The sequence below is a fragment of the Canis lupus genome, chromosome 8, assembly GCF_003254725.2.
Source record: "Canis lupus dingo isolate Sandy chromosome 8, ASM325472v2, whole genome shotgun sequence".
Classification (NCBI taxonomy): Eukaryota; Metazoa; Chordata; class Mammalia; order Carnivora; family Canidae; genus Canis; species Canis lupus.
The window spans coordinates 2,622,400-2,642,421 of NC_064250.1; the positions used below are offsets into that span (position 1 = coordinate 2,622,400).

A 20,022-nucleotide genomic window follows, 5' to 3' on the forward strand; every position below is an offset into this window, starting at 1 on the left:
AGTTTCTGCTTCTTAGCAAAAAAAAAAAAAAAAGTCTTGATATAGTTAAGTTGAGCGTCTCCCATTTCTGACCTGAGTCATGGTGAGAATGCTCCAGAAATCCCTTCCCAGTGCATTGATTATGAGACATCATCAGTTTGAAGCATCCCCTGGAAAATGGAGCTTCATGAATGGCCAATCCAGGAGGAAGAGCAGATACCAAGTTTACTTCACCTCACTGCCAGCACTGGCCTTCCTAGGTAACTGAGTGCCATCCCCCACCTGAGCCTCACTCATGGATAAGACAGCTAGAATGGCCCTTGGCTGATGTGTGTTTTATGTTGCAGGGCCTGAGATAACAGGCTGGCTCAGATCCCAAGAGGCAGAAGTGGCTGTAACAGAGGGGGAAGACTATAGACTTCTTTTGTATTTAGGGTGCTTCATCTTCACACCTTGTTGATCTCTACTGACTTCGACAGTATCCAAATCAAGCACCAAAATATCTTCTCTACAGAGGGTGGGGGTATTCTGGAAGAGGAGACACCAGTTTTGCTATAAGAAGGTTTTATTCAAAGAATACAGCAAGTGCAACACATTTGTACATCAGAAATCTGGTGCCTGCAGACACTGCCCTGTCTTACCATGCTCTGAGAGAATCGCACAAAAAGAACATCACATAGGGCAGCTGTACAAGAACATCGGTGCACAGGAGGAGGGAGGTCATAGCACACCTAAGCATACCAATAGTTTTTATAAGATGGGAATTAGGAGATACCAGCTCGGGAGAAGTCTGTTCTAACTATATAATAGCTATTTAATTGTAGGCAAATAGCTTAAGCCTTTGGAATTTCTGTTTCCTGAAATCAGAAATAATTATTTTATAAGCTGTTATAAGATGTGGCCTTAACAACGTGGGTCAAGTGCCTGGCATGTCTTGGATGCACAACAAATGATAGATACCTTTTTTCTCTTTCTCAATAATGACTTTGGCCTCCAAGGCCTTTCAATATCTGACAATCTCTCTTATGCTGCACTGACAATACTAACCCTAAAAGCACACATCCAGGACCCATCCCATCCCTGGTCATTGTGGCACGCTCAGCAAATGCAACCGTTAGACGACAAAAGGACCCAGAGACATTCATTCCTGAGCTCATGGCCAAGGGCAGACCTGCCTGCCATAAGCACTTGTGGCTCCATCCTCCCTCTTCGGCCAGGACTGAGCCACCCTCAGGGCTTCAGGTCAGAGGATGGACACCCGGGAACAGTGCAAGATGCCTTAGGGCCAGGGAGAGAAAGGAGTGACCAAAGCCAGCCTGTGCTTTCTGCTACTGTCATGGCAATCTTCTTCAGAGGAGGGTGTTCTAAATGTTCTGTTCAGGACCATCTCACTGTGGCTCACAGATCCAACCTGCCCTGTTCTTGGTCATTGTCACTTCCTCTACAAAACGCAGTAGCACCCAGAGAGTTATCAAGTCTCAACCCCAGATATTTACACAAGAAGGGGAGTTTGTGGCTCTGAACTGCAAATATGTTGCAAGAAATCCCACTTAGGTTCTTTCTTAGTTTGGACACCATCCCTGTGGGGAGATATTTCAAGTGATTTTTTTTTTTTTCAAAGTTCAGGTACCTCCAGGAATGGATGATTTTCTGTGAGCTGGCTGAAAGCAGCAAAGACCAGCATTCTCACCATCCTGGCTGTGAGGCCAGGAGACTTGGGGAGTATTTCTGTGTACTTAGGATGCCCGGGGCAGGAAGAACAATAAAAACTGTAAGGCCAAAACCTCAGAGCTTGTAGCCTGCACTCACCTGCTCCTGAGACCTGGACACCCACAGACCCTAAGCTGAAAAGATCAGAAACTGGGCAGCATAACTGAGGCATGGAAAGGAAACAGGTAGCCGGGTTGCAGGAAAAACTGTCACTATGTTCAGTCCACAGTCTTAATTCTGCAGGCCTAGAATGGACTCTGATCTTCAAATCCTAGCAGATTAAAAAAACAAACAATATTTTCCTTTAATGTAATCATTTTCTTTTTTCTGTAAGCTTTTGATATATTTCAAATTATAAAAGCAGTACCGCTTATTGTAATAAATGAAAAAAGGCAAATATAAAGAAAAAGTTAATCCTCACTTACTCCTTCTCTCTCATTCCTATGAGGTAAATAATTTTAACAACCTGGTGAGTATCCTCCCCACCATTCTCCATGTTTATGTAAATATAAATACATAAAAACACGTATCTCCCTGTTTATATAAATATATGCATATATATGTATATAATGTTGGTTGTTTGGTTTTTATGCTTATTGCCTTGTTGATTTGTTTTTATTGATAAGTGTGTATGTGTGTATTATATATATAATATCCTATATGTTACATACATTATGTATAATAAACTTGTTTTAGTCTTCACATAGTATAATCATAGGCATCCTTACAGGTCAGTAGATATTATTCTAACTCATTCATTTTTTAAAATTTACTTTTGTTTTTTACTGAAGTATTTTTTAATGTGCAGTATTAGTTTCAGGTGTACAATATGATTTGACAATTCCTCACATTATTCAGCGCTCATCATTTTAACAAATGTCTAATTGTCCACAGCATAGATGTGCCATAGTCTTCTCAAGCATTTCTTTATTGATAGATGTCCAATTTTGTCTGTTTAGGGCTCCTGCCATGATAAATAACTATATCTATATTTTCAGTTTATATCTTTGAGATAGATGTCTAAAAATTAGAATACTGAATCAAAGAATATCTTTATTTTTAACAGGCTTTTTGGACTACTTTCAAATAAAGTTGAAGCATGTCACACTCTAGCAATTTGTGTCAATTTTCCCTTTGTTCTTGCTAGTTTTAGAGAATATGAAGTGCTTCAATTTTACGAATATTATAGGCCAAAACTTAACGCATTGTTGTTCTAATTTGCAATTCTCTGATTACCGGTGAAATCAAAAGTTTACAGCCAATTGGTTTTCTCTTCTGTGAATAGCCTTTTGTGTCTTTGTCCATTCTTCTTTTAGGTTATTTACTTCTCATTAATAAAATATATGCTAGGAATGTAAAAATTTTCTGTCATTTCCTCAGTGTATTTGTTTTCTAACTTTGTTTATAGTACATGGCATGTATATTTGCCTTTGAATATACTCTAAATTTCATATGGTCAAATGTTTGTTTTCTTTTTTTTAATAAATTAAATTTTTATTGGTGTTCAATTTACCAACATACAGAATAACACCCAGTGCTCATCCCGTCAAGTGCCCCCCTCAGTGCCCGTCACCCATTCACCCCCACCCCCCGCCCTCCTCCCCTTCCACCACCCCTAGTTCGTTTCCCAGAGTTAGGAGTCTTTATGTTCTGTCTCCCTTTCTGATATTTCCCACACATTTCTTCTCCCTTCCCTTCTATTCCCTTTCACTATTATTTATATTCCCCAAATGAATGAGAACATACACTGTTTGTCCTTCTCTGATTGACTTACTTCACTCAGCATAATACCCTCCAGTTCCATCCACGAAATGTTTGTTTTCTTTATAGCTTCTGATTTCCAGCTGTTGGAGGAGGTCATCAAGCAATATGAATGCTGGTTGACCTTCAAGTTGGACTCCAATTGTAGGCTTTTCACTCCCTTCCTTATCCTTGGAATGTACATCCTATGCACCATTCCCACACTAGCAGCCACATCAAGGATGCAGCCGTAAGATAGCAGTGTGTTGTTGGGCAGCCCCAGTGTGTTGTTGGCGCCACCTTCAGCCCCGGGGTATGATCCTGGAGACCCGGAATCGAGTCCCACGTCGGGCTCCCTGCATGGAGCCAGCTTCTCCCTCTGCCTGTGTCTCTGCCTCTCTCTCTCTCTCTCTCTGTGTGTGTGTCTGTCATGAATAAATAAATAAAATCTTAAAAAACAAAAAGATAAAAAAAAACAAAAAAAAAAACAAAAAGATAGCAGTGTGTTGTTGAGACCATCTGTACTGAATACATGACTGAACCCAGCTAAGTCCTCTATTAAACTTAAGACTAAAAAAACCTTATGACTCAGGGGAGCAAGGCAGAGATCTACTCACCCTGAGGTCACTCAAGACAAACCCTGGATGTAAGTCCCTTTGCTTATTAAAACTACCACCTACTAATCTGGAGGGTTCTGCCTCTTTCTTCCGTCTTTCCTCACCCCTATGTATCAGGGCCAGTTTTAGATTTCACTTGGGAAACTCCAAGGTTTTGAGCCAACATCACCCTAACTTACAATACCTCCCATAATCCATATGTACAAATATGCTTAGATTGTTAGCCAATAGTCTTATTTTGATTTATATAATAAAATCTTTCAGCCATATGGAAGTTATCCTTATTTATACAGTCTTATTTTCCACAATTGCAATGTCTTTGTCATATCTTACTTTACTATATACATATGCATGTGTAACCAAATGGTATATGTCCTCATTGAAAACTTTACTCACTTCCAAACATTACAGAAAAGTCTAAGAATCACAGCAGAATTTGGTGCTGGAAGAGCTTCCTGGGTGGAGAGGAAGGCACAGTTTTGACTCTAAAATGGTAATTAAGGTTCAAAATGAACACATGAATAGTTGGAGTAAAACTAGCATGCTAAGAGAGAGAAAAAAGGAAGGATAACCAGTTTCCTAGTGGAAAAAAAAAGATTGATAAAGCAAAGTATTAGCAAATGCCAAGAAAAATTAAAACCATTTCCTGTTTTAATCCCATGACTTGAAAAGCTCTCATCAAACCAGCAATATTTGAATCTCTTCTGGATTTTACCATATTCTGCTTACTGGCTTAATCCTGTGCTATATCATATCATATCATATCGTTTAGAGTAAGTTTTGATGTAATAAATAAGAAAATTCAGTTTTAATATTCCTTTTCAAAGTGTAGTTCACAATCCCAGGATATTTGTTCTATTCTATTCATTTTGTTTGTTCTAACAATGGGATTCTGATTGGAATCTCATTGGAAACTATGACATTTTAGGACATTACGTCTTCCCATACAGAAATGTTATATGCCTATTTATTTAGATCTTATTTTAGCCCTCCCTTTAAAAGTCAAACAAATTCTGCTTGTTTGTTTCTGGCAAAGTTGGGAAAATGAAATAAATCACTAAAAAAGTGGAGAGCTGATGTCTAGGTTTCTGTGTCTGTTTCTTTCTCTGAGGAGGGCAGACAGCCAACAGAAAGTAGAGCAGAATGTCCAGCCCACAAGTACCTTGGAGAGAGAGGATCCCGTTTTTAATGGCAGTTATACAAGACTATTGGTCTTTATGTTCCAGAAACAATACTAGGAAAGACTTTGTCCTTACAGCTTTCATTATTTCAAGAGTTCGAGCAGAAAGCAAGGGTAAGAGCCCCAACCAGTAAGAAGCACATGGCTCTCTGCAAGTCATAGACACAGCCACGTAGTTCTGCCCTATGATCATGAGGAGCCCAGCACCTTCAGTGTGCACACAACCCCACAAGAAGGCCACTGATTGGGACGCCTGGGTGGCTCAGTGGTTGAGCATCTGCCTTCAGCTCAGGGTGTGATCCTGGAGTCCCGGGATCGAGTCCCACATCAGGCTCCTGGCAGGAAGCCTGCATCTCCCTCTGCCTATGTCTCTGCCTCTCTCTCTGTGTCTCTCATGAATAAATAAAATCTTAAAAAAAAAAAAGAAGGCCACTGACTTCCACTACTAATCAGCACAAAATGATGTTTCTCATAATTCATATCTAATGCTTTTCTGTTTCCTCCTTTCTATACACTTTGTTAGACAATATAAAATATTTTAGGCATAATACCTATACACAAAGAGCTTACCATCTAATAGACATGAAACTATCTCACTAGATTTAAGCTTTGTGAAGACATCAATTTTTTTCTTACCCATAAGCATTCACTTGATGACAGTTGATTGAATGAATGACCCATGTGTAAAGGCATATTTATAGCCTTTATACATGGTTAGAATTTATATGGTGACAAATTTCAACCAGCGTTTTTTCAAAACAAAACAAAAATATTGGATATACAAAATATTCCTCGTTACTGAAAATATTCAAAGAGAAATGGAATGCTCATTTTCCAGTGATGTTACAGAAAGAACTATAATATGATATGAGTTTGTGCAAAATTAAGAATTTTAAGTTCTGAATGGAGAAAATACCATAGGAGAACAGAACAACTAAAATGCTTATAAAATTCACCACCACCAAAAAAAAAAAAAAAAATCACTTCCAGATTCATGGAAACCGAATTTGGAATTTGTACTTGAAGTATATATAGGAATTTATAAGGAATTTATAGGAATTTTTAAATTCTGAGGGGCATTCTAGGTAGGGTAAACTTATTCAGGACAGAGGTCAAGAAATAATAAGCAAGAAGAGTTTAGTTTTAATATTACTAAAAGGGATCATTTTTATTGGTTAATACTGTGAGATAATATGAAATGTTAGCTTGAGGCAGCTGTAAATCCAAGAGACTACATGCCACCCAGAACTGGGGTTCCTTTCAGACAAAGAGAAATCATGAGATTATCTGTCTTTATGATAAACAAAATAAAGAATAACTTGAAATTGTTTTTCAGAATGAGCAGCTCATCTACATTTAAATTGTTAAATAGCATCAAAGATTTATCTTTTTGGCACATTTCTAAGTGTGTGGAAATACTAGACTTCCATAATAATCAATTCAAGGAACAGATAAACTTCCTTTTCCCTGGGCAATTAACCACCAACTAATAGCCTATATTGGAGAAAAGGAAAAACCTAAATGCTTCCCAAATGTGTTTTAGTTTTATGAGTTTTATAATCACTTTCCAACCTGAGTTTTATTTATGGGAAGGGAGGAGATTAACCCTTCTCTCTATCATTAACCTCATAAAGAACAAACTTTTAAATCAAATAATACAGACCAAACACAGAAAACATAGCTACATTCTGCTTCTCTTTATATTTTGCTTTCTTCCTTGTCTGGCTGCAAAAATCCTTGTGTGATTTTCGTTGAAAGTAACTCCTGAATTCACATGAGATTTTACCTGTGCCGACGTGGTTCAGCTAATGTTCCTGTCTACTTTCTTGCTGTTCAGGGGATTGAATTGCCATAAAGATAAACCAGGCAGAAAGTCCTCAGACGTTAAGGCTAAACTCTAATTTCACCCCCCTGTGTCTTTCTTTTATCATCACAAACATGTTTGGTGTCTAATTTGGTTTACTCTTAGAAAAATATGTTTTGGTGTACATAAAACATAATGGTTCTTCAGGCAGCAATATGCTACATTTTTAGGGATGTTGTAGCTCTGTTTTTCCACTACTTGTGCAGATTTTGAGAAACAAGTAAACACTTTAAAAAGTAGACATCAACACTATAGTGAAATGGTGGTTCTGCCTTTTGGTTATTCCATCTTATTTCCACATCATTCAGAGAAGAAGGGCATTCTTTAAAATTAGAAACTGTCAACAGTGAGAAAGAGAAATCTATGTTATCAAATAGAAGGCTTTCTATATATACACTTCAGTCAAAGTTTGCACAAATCATTTATCTTCAACAAATATCTACAATCCATCCTGGGAAAGCAATCAATAGTATCAGAAAAATCCCTCTCACTTGGGAACCTCTGTTCCTGTCAAGGGAAGATTTTCTTGGTGCAGATTGTCAGGCGATGCTAAAATAGACTCATGTAGGATCTTGAACACTGGAAAAGACCAAGAACAATTCAGAAGAAAGAGAGGAGAAACAGGATGGGCCATGGAAAGACATTTGTCCAAAAGGGCACACTCAAGATTCATTATTAGAATAGGCTTACAGCATCTCAAAACTGGAAACCAGAATGGAAAAGAGAGTAAACACAAAGATGCAAGAAATAAATTAGTATAACTGCTTTGCAGACAGATTTCTTGAAGTGGACATCTGTGGCTTTCATGTTTTTTCTTTCCAGTAGAGTCTCCATATTTTTGTGAGTTGTACAAGTTATTCAAAGTACATTTGGGAGCATCATTCACATCTTAGTCTAAGAGACAGAGAATGACAGTGCTGAGATATGGACAAAGATTTCTGAGAGCAGCATCTGAGCCCATAGATCCAGCTCCGCCTAGAGCTACTAGGGGAGAATGGGCCTCTGGAGAATAAGCCAGCAAGGGTCGAGAGCCTACCATTTACAACCAAAAGATCCATAATTAATACAGCCAAAGGTGGGGAGAAACTTTGCACTATTTTATGAACTGAATTTATGGTGCTTAGAAGCATTTTCTAGTCAAAATAATTAGAATTATATAAAGGCAGATAATTACCAGATTACCTTCATTATAGTAAATATGAGTCATGTTAATCCTGACTATGTTTACAAATTTCTGATTGGAAAAATTTGGAAAAATACTAAAAGCATTCACAGCTCTGCCACACAGATAAGCACCCATTTTTACTTGTTTCTCTTTCACTCTTTTGCACATCATTACATCATATTTATAGGAACAATTTCATGATTTTTTATTAACAGTCACACACTTTTGCCATTTAAAACCTCACATTCATAGAGGAAGCTGATGGATGATCTCCTACTCTACGTCATAGGTATACCACACTTAACTTTATAATTTTCCTGTTTGAGGATATTTTTATTCTTTATTTCCAATTTTAAATAATTTTAAATAGCATTGTGGTAACCATCTTAAACCTAAATTTTATTTATTTATTTATTTATTTATTTATTTATTTACTTCCTTATTTACTTATTCATTCATTCATTTACTTATTAAGCAATCTCTACACTCAATGTGGGGATCAACTCACAACCCGGAGATCAAGAGTCACATGCTTCACCAACCAAGACAGCTAGGTGCCCCTTAAATCTAAATATTAATTTACATTTTTCATCATTTCATTAGGACAGCATCCTAGAACTGGAATTAGTGGCTCCATGGGTAAAAATAGTTTACACCCTTTTTGTTCCTTGTCTTTCTTTTTTTAAAATATTTATTTATTTATTATTTATGATAGACATAGAGAGAGAGAGAGGCAGAGACACAAGAGGAGGGAGAAGCAGGCTCCATGCCAGGAGCCCGACCCGGGACTCGATCCCAGGACTCCAGGATCGCGCCTTGGGCCAAAGGCAGGTGCTAAACCCCTGAGCCACCCAGGGATTCCCTGTTCCTTGTCTTTCTTAATAACAAAATTACTTTAAAAAGTTTTCTAGGGATCCCTGGGTGGCGCAGCGGTTTGGCGCCTGCCTTTGGCCCAGGACGTGATCCTGGAGAGCCGGGATCGAATCCCACATCGGGCTCCCGGTGCGTGGAGCCTGCTTCTCCCTCTGCCTATGTCTCTGCCTCGTTCTCTCTCTCTGTGTGACTATCATTAAAAAAAAAAAAAAGTTTTCTAAATTTATGATCTCTACACCCTACCCCCTTTATACTTGAACCCCTTCCAGTCAGATTTTTATTCCTACCATTCCACTGAAATTATTCTTGCTAAGGTCCCAAATGAGTTTCTGATCAATAACTCCAATGATCCATTACAATTCCTTATGTTACTGAATCTCAGAAGAATGGGACATTACAGCTACTCTCTTTCTCTCTTCGAAACCTATCTTGCCCAAATTCTGGGACTCCATGTTCTCCTGGTTCATTTTCCACCTCCCAAACCAATCCTGCCCAGTCTCCTTTTCTAGACCTCTCCTCTTGGACTGGCCTCTACATGTTGCATTGTCTCAGGGTTCAGTTCTCAAACATATTCTCTATCTACGCTTATCCTCTTTTTAAATAATTTTAAGGGGTTCAGGACATGCCCCTCCAATATGCCACTTTGACATATTGGTTATTTTGAACTGAAGGCACTTGGAAAACAGCAGGAGCAGGAAGAGCTCTCCGGCAACCCCATGACACCTCTTTTTCTTCCCGATAGCAGGAGGTGAAACTCCTGTATGAAAGACATCCTTCCTATCCCGGAAAAGAAGTATTCATAACACAAGAGATGGGAAATCTGTGCAAGCAGACCTTGTTGAAATCACTCTTCTCTTCCCCTTTACTCTACCCATGTGCTCTAGCTCCTCATCCATAGTTGCCATTCTGTTCAACTCAGCATATAAGCATTCAGGCCTGTCTATTTCGTGGAGTCCCTATTTTTCCATGAAGGCTTCCCTGTACACGTACACATTATTAAACCTGCTTTTCCCCCTATTAATCTGTTTATGTCAACTTAATTTTCAGGTCCAGCTGGAGACCCTAAGAGTAGAGCTCTACCTCCCCTACCATCTCATTTAGGAATATGGCTTTAATTACCACAGACTTAGCTGTTGATGACTCACAAATTTACATGTCCAACCCAGCCCTCTCCATTGAAAGCCAGGTTCATACATACTGTAATATTTATAACATCTATACTGAATGTCTAACTGGCATCTAATATTTAACATATCCGAAACATAATACCTCATTCCCTCCCAAGGGCTCTTCCTTTGCTCTTCTCCATCTAAAAAAAAAAAAAAAAAAAAAAAAAAAGGCAGTATAATATACCTACTTATTTAGAGCCAAATACATACCTTGGAGTCTTCTATAATTCTCTTCATACCCCACACTATCACACAAACCAGCCACACAAGATTTATTTCCTGTTAGAAAAAGTCCGATTTCATTTTTCAGTTCAAATAATGATGTAACATGCTGGCATTCCTGTGGCAATAATGGGCTCAGGGCAGGCCACCCCAAATTATGCCACCATGGCATATTGATTATTTTGAATTAAAGAGACTTAAGAGACAGCCAGGGCAAGGAGGATACTCTGACCCTCTCTGTCCCCCTGAAAGCAGGAAATAAACTCTCCATGTGAAGGGGTATCCTTCCTGCACCTGGACAGTAAAAACTATCCTGACTGCTGGAGAGAGGGAATTTAAGGCCTGGAGGGCTTTCTAAACAAAACTTACTACTTCTTTATTAATGTACTACTTCCATCCCAAACCCCTTTGTTTTGTCAATTCTTGACAAATGTATTGTTTCTTTGGATAAAAGATGGAAAAGCCACCTACTTTGTTCACTTCTTTGAAACCCATATATCTTTGAGCTCCTATGTGTACAAATAAATGCTTTTCTTCTGTTAATCTGTCTTATGTCAATTTAATTATTAGACAAGTGAAAAAACCTAGAAGGGAAGAAAGGAAAGGTTTCCCTTTCCCCTGCCATGACCATTTCATTTCTAAATGCTAATTCTAAGACGACTGAGAGACAATAGATAGATAAATAGATGATAGATAGATAGATAGACAGATAAACAGATAGATACAAGGAATCTTGTCGAGGTTGCTGCCTATTTGAAATATATCCATGTCTTGTTATTGTTCTTACTTAGCTGTTAAGAACTCTTTCTCTGAAAAGCCAATGAATTATCTCCTTGTGTGGTACCTTAGAGATTTTGGCACTCTAGAGGAATAATACACCATAGTAAAGTTCAGGATGGTTGAGATATATACGTTTGTTTTTTTTTAACTGAAGGGTAGAGTAGAAAGGGAAATGGGAATACACACAACAGCATGACATCTGGATCTCAAGCATGTTCTACGGCAGACCAGTTTTAAGAAAGTCATATATACAGTTGGATTCCTTTAGAATTATCTATGTCTGTATAACCCATGGGAAGTCTTCACACAACTCTGAAAGTACACAAACCCCAGTTTGAAGACTACTGGCCTAAAATAGGACACTGTCACAATCTAATAGAAGTATCTAGAAGAGATACAAGTTATTACAACATATGGAGGAGTCTTTCCCCCCTCCCACAACCACACACACTGATTTGAGATGCTGTCTATCATACACTAAGTATCCATATACAATGGGCCTATTTATTTACCTGCCATTCCATTTAATTGATCCATCTACTTCCTCTTAGTTTGCACTTAAGAATTTTCCTTCCTTTCTCTTTCTTTTTACTTTTATGCAATAGAATACGTGCTCTTTTTCTTCCACATGTTCCTTTAACTGTTTTTTTTTTTTTAGTTTTGTGTGTGAAGGCTGTATTTAAGTTGTTGTTTATATTATAACCTGTCTTTTGGTAGTGGTTTTTTTCTTCTAAGTGTTCTGGCATACACTCATTTCATCTGCAGATATTCAGATTACATTTTACCTCTTTCTTTCCAATTCTTATGCTTCTAATACTTTTTCTCTGAGATGGCCACATTATCTAGTAGCTCCAACACAATGTTAAATAGTGGTTAAGATAGCAGATTTTGTCCTTCTCCTAACTTTCATAAGAAGTTTCTAGCATTTCCCCATAAGTAAGTGCTGGTTTGGGCATACGTATATATTTTTTTATATTAAGAGACTCGTTAGTAATTCCTTTTTCAGTGTTTTTAACATGAATGTGTGTTGTATTTTGTCACATGCCTTTTCTGCATCAATGAAGATATTCATATGATTTTTCTTCCTAGATCTTATGCCAGTTACTAAGCTACTCATTTGTAACTGCAAATACTTTGCTCCTGTACTTTGCTTATAGTGTTAAGTGCTGATGCCTATATCACACTGCCCTCTAGAGTTAGTTAACTTTATATGTGTTTTTCCAGTCTCCTTAACTGTGTAATTCAAATATTCTATTTTATAACATTTTATTAAACATCCCCACCAGGTTAAGTCAAATGAACTTCTGGTAGCAGGTGCTCAACAGTTGACCTACTACAATCTATGCCTATCATTGCTTGGGAAAATTGTCAATCCACCTTTAACTAGACACATTCCCATTAGTACCTACCTGCAATGTTGAAATCATCATACTTGAGACAGGAAAGAAAAAAAAATTCCAAGAGAAACTCTCATATCATTGTTACTTCTTCCAAACAACTGAAATGATTCCTTCTATTCTTCCCAGACTAAATTCCCACCTTTGAGAATGTTCCTGGTAAGTATCCTTATCAGTAGAGAGAAAATCTTAAGGAAGACACCTAGAAATTTTGCTAGCATTTCTGTGGTTCCAGGTTGAATGAGATTTGACAGTGTTCTGATTGGGAAAAAGAACCACCATGTACTCAGGAAGTTGTACCAACTTACAAATAACCAGATCATCCAGTGACCACCCCCACGTGTCTGTTTTTTGTTTCATAAGCAGAAACCAGAGGACAGGGGAAGGTAGAGCACAGCTTAGCTCTGACTGCATCTCTGAGAAGGAGCTAACTTCAGCCTGAGTTACAATTACACTACATTTCAGGAAAAATACTGGAAGAAGTGGTATGTAATTTCATATATGAAGAATAGAAAACTAATATCCACAATTAACATCAAAGAAGATCACAGCTCTGTACTCATTACCAACTCCCAGCCACTTACCTCAGGCCAGAGTAAGAAGTGAAAGAAGGAAGTTGGGAAGGATGGAGGTTGATGTACTAGGGCCAGGGCTTTGTCCAGGGAATGTAGCTGAGGAGGTACCTAGAATCACCAGAATGAGGATTGGATGCAAAGAATAGAAGAAAACTTTCTTCCTTAATCTCTTTTCTTCTAGTCCCTAATCCTTTCTTCAAATATGGGAAACCATAAAACAGGGTTTCATAACTAATATGCAAAAACTAATATAAGAAATTACTGGAATTTGCATGGGTGCCCAAATTGAGATATAAGAAACACTCAGATTTTTGCAAAAGCACATTTTTTTTAAAAGATTTCCTTATTGGGCACTTGGGTGGTTCAGTTGGTTAAGTGTCTGCCTTTGGCTCAGGTCATGATTCTGGGAGCCTTAGACCAAGGAGCCAAGACTCCTGCTCAGCAAGGAGTCTACTTCTCCCTCTGCCTCTGCCCCTCCCTCCTGCTTATGCTCTTTCTCTCTCTCAAATGAATGCATAAAATCTTTGGGGGAAAAAAAGAATTTTCCGTATATACTTTATATTCCTTGCAATAAAACCCTGAGGGACCCCTAGGATCCCTGTAGATTTCATTTCCAAAGCTGCACATATACCTGCCTTGGCCCTTCCCCTCCCTCTCACTGACAGGTTAGCGGGACACACAGGAGCATTTTCAGTGTTAGCCAAATACCAGGTTGCTTTCTCACATCTGAGAATATATTAAAAGAAAAGATATTATATTTCCCTCCTTTATATTTTCATAATATATTCAGAATATATTTCCAAGAATTTGGAAAAGGTCTAACTGTTTCAGCTGATTTAAACCTGTTCAGATTGAAAGATATAATGAAGCCATGGCAGACCCTAACCAACTGAGGGAAAAGGATCAGGCCTTTTCTCCACCCTTGATTTAAATCCCTCAGAATGTTGTCAGGAGTCATCCAGGCAAAGAATTTTGTAGATTTCCGTTAAAGATAAGGAGCGGGAGGAAAAGTTCCAGGTGCTAAGAATATTCAGACAGTCACTGGAGAATATTTTAACACTATGTTTTGTTTTCTTTCTTTTTTGTTTGCTTTTGCCTCTTTGTATGTTGTTTTCCTTTGATCTACCATAATGAGTCACATTGTATTGAGGAAAAAATGAAAAAAAAATTGTTTTGATAAGGAAGTTCAGACCACATTGGTGCAGTGCTTCCATCAGCAGAAGTGATTGGCTGGCAACTAGAACTGTGTGATGGGAGAAGCAGGAAAGAGGATATTCAGTGATGAGTCTGACGTGACAATTCAGATTTTGATTAGTTGTGAAAACAGAATGAAGATCACTCAAGCTTGCAAACCAAAAGAAGTGGAAGAATCTAAAACAGTGAACCACTCCCACTGGACATGGTCAGTTCCAGGCTTCCAACTGAATCCTCAGAGCCTCCAGGAAAAAGCAGGAATTGCGATTCTCCAGAGGGCATTACTGATGCTCCTGTGAGCTAAACTGTGAGTGAAGGGGAGGGGAAGGGCCAAGCAAAGGATATGGTACAACTCTGGAAATGAAGTCAACAAGGATCCCAGGGGTCCCTCTGTGGTTTATTCTAAGGAATGGAAAATAATTAAAAGAAAACATAAACATTTTCTCATACATGAAAGTCTTCTCATTCCTCCTGAACAGGGTCAAATGGACAACCACTAATGGAATAGAGCCCTACCTGAAAGTCCAAGAAGGCAAGAGCTTCACAATGAACTGCAGTTACAGAGGCAACACTTCAGCTTTCTTCCAATGGTTTAGGCAGGGTCCTGGGGAAAGCCTCCACGTTCTGATACAAATGCAATCAAACAAGAAAGAGAAGATCAGTGGAAGATTCACAGCCAGTCTTAACAGGGAGGATCAGTACTTTTCCCTGCACATGGAAGATTCTCACCTCCATGACTCAACCACATTCCTGTGTGCAGCGAACAGCACAGTGCTGCTCAGGCACCCAGGCCCAGCACCCAAACCCTCCTCAGCCCTGCATCTTTTTCTACAAGGGCTCAGGGCACTGACTTTAACTTTGAGCAAAGGGAGGTGTGAGGGACTTTTTATGATCTGATGTCAAATATTTCACTTGAAGACCATGGGCAGAGGGATAATGTTTTCAAATACCATCTAATGTATTTTGTTTCTCAATGTGAAGCCTTTACTCTGTTAAAACTAGTCCAAACTCCTGAGGCTCAATGTAAGAAAGGAGAAAACACTAAAGAACAAAAGAACAGAATAAAATTTTTGCCCTTGAGCTCCTTTGTACACTTTTACAAATATAATGAAAATACAAAATCTTAAAAGCCGTGACCATCAAATTCCAGTAATAAAAGAAAATATATTTTGACACTCTGAAAAGACTGACTTAGAAGATCAAGTACCAAAAGCTGAGGGGAAATGGTATAAAGTTTATAGAGGACAGAGAGTAAACATAACATACAGCATGACTGAAAATCTGGCTCCTCCCAAAAAGAGGGTAAATTTCAACTGGCTGGCTAGGGAAGAGTCAAAGAGGGAATAACCAGAAGTTGTAAGCTGGAGGTCTTTGAAAAGGGTCCAGCATCTGCTCTTCTCTAGGGTCAGAACCCTGAGCAGGTGAATGGGAGGAGGGTAAGTCACATTTGGTATGACTGCGAACTGAGGGGCAATGAGTGTAGGCAGCATTGGCATCATTATGCCTCACATCAATATCCACCACAGAGCATCCACTACAAGAAAGTGCTCAATGAGCACATAGGCAAGATGATCCATCCACACCAGCCTGTAAGCTTGTGAACAAATTAGCAAAGGTGACAGAAGTTCTCCATGAACCCAGAAGCGTGGGTATTCTCTCACTACATTGGATTTAGCTATTTTCCGGCCAAATATCCAACCTGTCAGCAGCAGACACAACACTGAACTTGCAATATGCAATCACCTCTCAAGCAGACCAAGTAGCCACTGGTTGCCATGTTGATTGCACTGGATCACTTCCACTCTGGAGGTAGCAGAAATCTTTTCTTATTGGGTTAATACATACTCTGGGCATGACCTGCCTTCCCTCCAAACTGCCATGCACAGCAGCATGAACTGAGAGCTCAGAGTGGCTGGTTGATTGATTATCAGGATGATTATCAGATTTCACATCCCTTTGCATCAACAAATCTACTTAATAGCAAAGAGGTATGACAATGGACATGTGACCATTGGGTATACTGATGCCACTGATCCACAAACCACATTGGAATGATCACTTAAAGGTCAGGTAAAGCCCCAGTTAGGGATAGTGCTCTGAGAGCTTGGAGAGCTATTCTTTATGATGCTATGTTTCTATTAGATAAACATACATGGACCTGGGAGCCAAGAAGTAGAAGTGGGACTATCTCCCCATCAACTCATTTGGATGTTGATGCTTCCTGTTCTCACACTGTTCTGGACGAGAGGTCCTGTTTCCCTTTGAATGAAAAGGAAAGGAGGATACTACTATCAGGGAAATACAGAAGTTTTCACCTAATCTAAAGTTATATATACCACTTGATCATTTGGAGGTCCTCACACCAGAAGACCAGAAGGACAAGAAAGGAGTTACTACACTGGCAATGGTAATCAATTTTGATTATCACGAAGATATAGGATGGTTGCTATCTAGTGGGAGCTGGAGAAATATGGCTAAATCTCAGGGGACTCCCTGGGATGACTTTTAGTGCTTTTGTGGCAGTGATTACTATAAAAATGCAATTGTAGCAACTATTATCTGACAAGGGAAGAATAATAAGGGACTTGGACCCCTTGGGGATAAATATCTTGATTATCTATCTGAGATAGAAACTTAGACCAATCGATGTATTAGCCAAAGGTTGGGAGGATCAAGAATGGTATAAAAGGCAGATAGATAATAAATATGAATTACAATCATGAAATCAACCATTGCAATTACAATTTGCCTCACTAATCCTTTTGTTAATCTGTTTTTAAAGAACTGGTGATCTGAGTGGATTTGACATAGAGCATAAGTGGATCTCAACAGTGCAAGGGATGGGCTGTACAGATCTGTTGGTGTTCTACTCATATCCCCTTGACTGTCACCTCTACACACTGAAAAACCCAGCAACTCTCAGGAGCTATTTTCTGGCCATGGGAATACATGTGGCCAGTGTGCAGGGCTAGCCAGATGTGCTGGACAGTTAATGCCCCCAAAGCATCCCTCACTCAGTGATGGACAATGAGTTTATGGATGAATTCTCCAGTTCCTTCATTCCTCACTTGGAATAACTCCAAAGGGTGTGCTATGCCGTCTTCCAGAGTTTCCAGCTAGATTAAGCTCCAACTGCCGATAGCAATAATTGGCTTGTTGACAACATCCTGTATTGGCTTCCTTCCCTTCCCTGATTTGCTTCCTACCAACATTTCCTGGAATGACCAGCAAATAATCTGCTTATACACAAATCCTTGTATTGGAGCTGACTTTCGGGGATCCAAAAACCAAAATACAGGAATTCAAATCAGGGTACAAGGATAGAGATGATATAGTAGAAATACTTCTACTGTTATCAAACTGGGTTTGGGGGCACAAGAGATTTTCGCAGCCTCATTCAGGGCTGATTCCAATTGTCACAACCCCTACACATTTAAGTGAAGAGACTCAGCCACCTACCTCTGTGTCATAAAGAACCTGTGCTCCTCGGACACTGCCTCCTCTGTGACAGGATCCTGTGACAGGATCCCATCCACATTCCCACCTTGAGGACTCCAACACTGGCATTACATGAGAATCTCTGTCACTCCCTCTGTAAAAGCAAAATTCTAAGGAATCACAGTATAGCTTTTTAATGAGAATGGAATAAGAGTGAGGAGAACAATTCTTCATATGAGTTGTGTGAGGCAACTCAGTGCCATAAGAACTCCTACAGTCGTTGTTGTAGAGTTTCCTGGTGCACCACAAACAAGGGCTTATTTTTTTAAGAATCCATAGAAAATATGAGCACAGCTAGACACAACATGTTCCACTTCCACGTCTAGTCAGTGCTTTTTTTCTGTTACAAACATCAATCTTTTTCTCATTCTTTAGGTGAAGAAGTTGTAGAAATATGTAATATTTCTGAATATTACATTCTGAATGTAATGAATACATTACTATAACAGGTATCTTCTTATCACTCATAACTAATTGTTCATATTTATCATACTTGTTCTGCCATTTTTGTTTTTTAAGAAAAGAAAGAAAAATTACAGAGTTTGCCATGGTTGCAAAGGAAACCCTGCCACATCTGCCCACCACCCCAGGTCCCACTCTCCTCTCCAATTTTGGAACATATCAGAAATAAATTTGACAGCTCCCCTCTCCCAGAATACAAGAACTCAGGAAATGTTTTACATTTTCCTTTGGAACGATAGAACCAAAGGCCTATTTTCTGAAAAGGAAACCAAAAAGTATGGAAAACTTTCCGCAGTGAGATAAAATCAACCACCCACCTGTCATATCACTTCCTGCTCTGAAGTCTGCGGAGCACAGAAGAGAGCCCAGATCAGAGCAAGAGATTCTTCTTCACCCTACAGGGCAGAGCTGTCAGCATGCCGCTTGTCAGCCTGCTGTGGGCAGTCGTCGTGTCCACCTGTCATGGTAAGGGAGGCATAGGTCTTCGCATGTATTGTTATCTAACGGGGCTGAGAAGGAGAGAGTCGTAGTGCAGGAACTGCATCACCACAGACCCCAGCTATGGAGAGGCTGATATGTGGTGCCTGGGGTTTGGATAAGGTGAAGGATAGTTGGGGATGCGATCAGCTTGTGAGTCTGCCTGTCTTATCTGTCGGGTGTCATGCCCTCTCCTCTTTCCCACAGGATCCAGCATGGCCCAGAAAGTCACTCAGACTCAACCAGACATATCTGTGCGGGACACAGAGACTGTGACCCTGAACTGCATGTATGACACTAGTGACAGTAATTATTTGTTCTGGTACAAACAGCCTCCCAGCAGGGAGATGATTCTCATTATTCGCCAAGAAGCTTATAGACAAGAGAATGCAACAAATAATCGCTTCTCTGTGAACTTCCAAAAAGGAAATAAATCCTTCAGTCTCAGGATCTCAGACTCTCGGCTGGAGGATGCTGCAACGTATTTCTGTGCTCTCATGGAGGCACAATGACAAGAGCAGCAGGGAGAGACTTACAGAAACCTCAGACCTCAGTGTCCATGCAGAGGTTGGTTGGGGGGCGACTAGGATACCAGAAACATAGAAATCATTTACTTCTCTTGGAATAAAACCTCCTTATATCTGAATAAAAGAAACACACAGATATGGATGTCTGCAAACTATAATCCTTAAGATAAGAGTAAAAATAATATGTACAGTGCTTTCCAGTTTTATGAAGTATCTTCATGCATTCTGTCACATGTAACCCTCATCACTTTGTATAGTATACATGACAGATCAGACAAGTTCTTTGTCCAGTAAACATTTATAATTTGCCTAGGAGCACATACCTCTAAAATTCTTAACCTTTTCCATTTTGCTGGTTGTTGCTTGTTCTTTTAATTGTCCATCCATGTCCAAAACCGAATCTCTCTGAATAAGGTATCCATTTTTTTAAAGATTTTATTTATTCATTTGAGAGAGAGACTGCAAGCAAGAGGAGACGGATAGAGAGAGAAGCAAACTCCCCGATGAGTAGGGAGCCTAATCTTGGACTCAGTCCCAGACTCCTGGGATCATGACCTGAGCCAAAGGCAGATGCTTAACCGACTGAGCCACCT

General features: G+C 39.3%; 1 gene segment (V, D, J or C); it reads left to right on the top strand.

Moving 5' to 3' along the window:
- Positions 1 to 18,776: 18,776 nt before the first annotated feature.
- Positions 18,777 to 19,414, top strand: LOC125755640 (T cell receptor alpha variable 38-1-like). The segment is given in 2 exon segments: positions 18,777 to 18,890; positions 19,110 to 19,414. Coding segments are annotated over 2 exon segments (354 nt in total).
- The last annotated feature ends 608 nt before the right edge of the window (positions 19,415 to 20,022 follow it).